This window comes from Microtus ochrogaster, chromosome 5 (assembly GCF_000317375.1).
Source record: "Microtus ochrogaster isolate Prairie Vole_2 chromosome 5, MicOch1.0, whole genome shotgun sequence".
NCBI classification, from domain to species: Eukaryota; Metazoa; Chordata; class Mammalia; order Rodentia; family Cricetidae; genus Microtus; species Microtus ochrogaster.
Window position 1 is genome coordinate 38,099,470 of NC_022012.1, and position 4,427 is coordinate 38,103,896.

General features: G+C 46.0%; 1 protein-coding gene across 1 annotated transcript in view; it reads right to left on the bottom strand.

The window, feature by feature from the left end:
* Positions 1-4,414, bottom strand: part of Cbl (Cbl proto-oncogene) — an 85,938-nt gene extending 81,524 nt beyond the window's left edge. The window contains exon 1 of the mRNA XM_005347167.3: positions 4,096-4,414. Coding sequence (XP_005347224.1) covers positions 4,096-4,284 — 189 coding nt within the window. The 5' untranslated portion in view covers positions 4,285-4,414. The remainder of the gene's footprint in view (positions 1-4,095) is intronic.
* Positions 4,415-4,427: the final 13 nt, after the last annotated feature.

A 4,427-nucleotide genomic window follows, 5' to 3' on the forward strand; every position in this document is an offset into this window, starting at 1 on the left:
AAAATAAAATAAAATAAAAATAAAAAGTTAGAACAACAACAAAAGATGTGGGATTAAGCATGTAACCAGAAAGACTATTTATTTATTTTGGGGGGGAGGGGGGGGTTCGAGACAGGGTTTCTCTGTAGCTTTGGTGCTGGTCCTGGAACTAGCTCTTGTAGACCAGGCTGGCCTCGAACTCCCAGAGATCCATCTGCCTCTGCCCCCCGAGTGCTGGGATTAAAGGTGTGTGCCACCACCGCCCAGCCCGATCACACTATTTATTTACTATCAGTCTCTTTACAAGAAAATCTTGCCTGCCCCTACTATACTTTACAATGGCATTTTATATCTCACTAAATTAAATAACTTGGTGATTTAAAATTTATATGAAGCCGGGCAGTGGTGGCGCACACCTTTAATCTCAGCACTAGGGAGGCAAAAGCAGGTGGATCTCTAAATTTGAGGCTAGCCTGGTCTACAGAGTGAGTTTCAGGACAGCCAGGGCTACACAGAGAAACCCAGTCTCAATCAACTCCCCCCCTCCTCCGCCCCGTTAAAAAAAAAAAATTTACACATCAAGGCCATTTGAGCTTTTTTTCCATTCTCTCTTTCCTGCCTAGTCTTCAATGTACTAGTCAATTTCTTTACAGAAAAATAACTCTGCAAATATTACAATATCCTGGTATGATGGGGCAGGGGGTTGATGATGTCCATTTTTGTTTAAGGGGTATTTTTTTTAAGGGGTATTTTAAAACAAGCATTTTTTTTCTAACAAGTTTAAGTTCCATATGGCTGAGCTGACTGGGCCTATGTTAAGCAAGGCCCACAATTTCCACCAGTTGCTGACATCTAATATTGGGGGAAGGAGACCACTGGTACCCAGGGCTAACTCTCGGTAACCTTTACTAGTCCCAGGCTGGAATAACACACACCTAACTTTTACAAGAATAAAACAGGTATGAAAAGATGACTCAGAACTTACTACATAATTCCACATATCAGAAAGATACAATGAGGCGCTGGAGAGATGCCTCAATGATTAAGAGCACTTGCTACTCTTGCTGAAGACTAGGGTTTAATTCCTAAAACCTGCATGGACGTTCACAACAATCTGTTATTCCATTTCCAGAGGATCGGACTCCTTCTTCCGGCCCTCTCGCAGGCATCAGGCATACATGGGATACATATACATGCATGAAAGGAAAACACTCAGACATATAAAATGATATAATGGCCCCATTTAAAGACTTGGGGGGGGGCGACAAGATGGTAAAGATACATTGGGACTCACTTGATGGAAGGAGTGAACCAACTCTCACAAGTTGACCTCTAACCTCCACACATATGCACACAAAATAAATAATGTATATTTTTCAAAGACCTTAAAAAATAAAGTAAAAAGAAACCCCAAAACTCCAAGGGCAAAGGAGATGGTGCAACCCAGCAAGTATTAGGTAAGTACTAAGTAATAATAATACGGAAGTATTAAGACAACCTGGAAGTCAGAGAAGTGGAACAAACCTGCAGGCCTAACATGAGAAAGAACTGAGCTTTCGTTTCAGCACAATTAGTAACGTGTTATGGGCAAATTGCTGAAACCATCTTCAGAGACAATCAGTAAAGAATAAAACATCCTGCCTTCCTAGACTAACACAGAAAAGCTAGAAGTCTACGGTACTTGAAACTACCAAAACCTAAACACAGTTTCACTCAAAACTTTGAGACCAGCCGGGCGATGGTGGCGCACGCCTTTAATCCCAGTACTCGGGAGGCAGAGGCAGGCGGATTTCTGTGAGTTCGAGACCAGCCTGGTCTACAGAGCTAGTTCCAGGACAGGCTCCAAAGCCACAGAGAAACCCTGTCTCGAAAAACAAACAAACAAACAAAAAAAAACCCAAAACTTTGAGACCGTAAGTGAATAAACGTATCTAGAAAAACTCAGAAATCAACACTCTTCAAGTGATGAAAGTATAAGACATAAAATAAGAGAGGGTTTATATGGATTATCATGTAGAATATGACTAGCTATAATCTATCTTTCATTTTAAAGTTCACTATTTTTTTTAAGTTCACTATTTTAAGGAAGTCAATAATCAGTATCACTTTGGTACAATGAACCCACTCCCACATCCTACATGAGACCAACTAGAAATGAAAACTTGTTCTATACCAGGAGTTCCCAACAGTTAAGCTCCCAAAATGTAAACTTCAGATTGTGAAGACATTCAATACTTTTTTTATAAGACGTTAACACATGGCTCTAGGCAGCACTTGACAGGCTGAGGCAGGATTGCTGTGGGTTCCAGACTGGCCTGAGATATAGTGAAAGCTGTCTCAAGAAACAAACAAGGAACTGGGCGGTGGTGGCACACACCTTTAATCCCAGAGGCAGGTGGATCTCTGTGAGTTCGAGGCCAGCCTGGTCTACAGAGCGAGTTCCAGGACAGGTTCCAAAGCTACAGAGAAACCCTACCTTGAGAAACAAATAAAGATTCATTCCCTGGCATCTTCAGACAGCCACAGTTCTACTGGGGCTGGAGAGATGATACAGTGGTTGAGAGCACTTGTTCACAGAAGACCCCGGTTCAATTCCCAACACCCATATGGTGGCTCACAACCATCCATAAATCCAGTTCAGGGGATCCAACATTTTCCAGCCTCAAGGGCACTGCATGCATGTGCTGCACAGCCACACACACACACACACACACACACACACACACACACACACACAAAATAGTAAAACTAAATTTAAAAAAAAAGAAACAAACAAGATGTCAGCACATCTTTATAGTAGTTTTATAATTTCCAATAATAAAGTCAGTTCCACAACATCAAAACAATCACCATACAAGTACTTATGTCATTAATTACAACACCAGTTGGGACAGAGGCTGGGGGAGTTCCCACAATTCAAATTACTTAAGGTAGGGAAAATCAGCCCTGGAAAAGTGGCTCTGAAACCACTGGTATGCACTGCTAGAGTGTTAATTCTCACACAGGACTTGTTAAGCATTTATATAGCAGTTACATTTGCCAAGTGCTTCATAATAATTTTATTAGCTGTTCCTAGTCCAAAACAACCCATGGAGAACTTAACTGAAGAGGAACCTGGGCCCAGAGAGGAACCAAAGAAAACCAAGTTTACCCTGGAGGAAATAACACCATTTGCTTACACGCCAGATTCTCCTAAACACATTTATCTGCAGTAGGGATTTTGAAAAATTAATGAATATGGTAAGAATCAAAAAACAGCGCATTGAATCCGAACAAAATGTTAAAAGATTGCGTGTACACTTGTACTTGAGGCAACTTCAAGACTACATTACACAGACATAACTATAAGGAAGTAATAGTCTCCCGAATGACAGACAGGCTTAAAGAGCTAAACATTAAGTGTTAACCCCACCCCGCAACCGACTTTAAAATGGTTATCAAAGGGGTTCATGAAACAAGCTCAAAGTCGGGTTCCGAAATAACAGGCAGATAGGCCCGTTACAAAAATCCAACTACAACCCAGGTAAGCACTGAGTGCAGGGAGGAAGTAGACAGACTGCAATTTAGCACGCTCAGTCAGTCCACCTTTCGAAAGATAATGGTTCTAACTAAAACTTGTGGTTTAACCAGTGCCTATCTCGGCACCAGCAATGGATTACATCCAACACTTTGCAAGACAACAAAAACTTGAGCCTTCCTCAGCGGTGAGGGGGAAGTTCCTTTCCTGCCCCCATTTAAACCCACCGCTTTCTTTGATCTTCGTGTTACATCTTAATGAGAAAAAACTATAACCTCACCCAGACCGCAGTCAGTCCGGTCGTCCGGTCCCCTGACCCCAGGTCCCTCACCCAGGATGACTCCTTACCCAAGCTCGCAGAGCCAACACACATCCCTCTGGCCCACCTCCCAGGGCCCACTCGGCGACCCACATCCCCAAGCTCCGCACCCCCATCGCACTTCCGCCCGGGTGGCGCGGTGACCGGCCATCCCCCAGCCCCCACCCCATCTTTGTCTGGCTCCCCCACACCTCAACGTTCCCAACTGCCAACGGCAGCCCTCCCTCCCTCCCCACCGCCCACGCCCACCCGGCGCGGCGCGCGCCCGCAGGCCGCTCACCTTGTCCATGAGCTTCCAGCACTTCTCCACCATCTTCTTGTCCACCGTGCCGGGAGGGTGCGGGCTGAGGTGGTGGTGGTGGTGGTGAGGCTGGAAGGCGTCCTTCATGAGCCCGATCAGGCCGCCCGCGCCCGAGCCCCCCGAGCCGCCGCTGCCGGCGCCCGAGCTCTTCTTCACGTTGCCGGCCATGGCCAGCCGAGGGTCGGGAGCCCGCTCGGCCGCGAGCGAGAGAAATGAGCGGGGCGAGAAGGAGGGGCCTCTCCGGCAGCCACCGCCGGCGCTCGCAGCCCAGGGACTGAGAGGGAGGTGCCCGCCCGGAGGCGCGCCCCTGC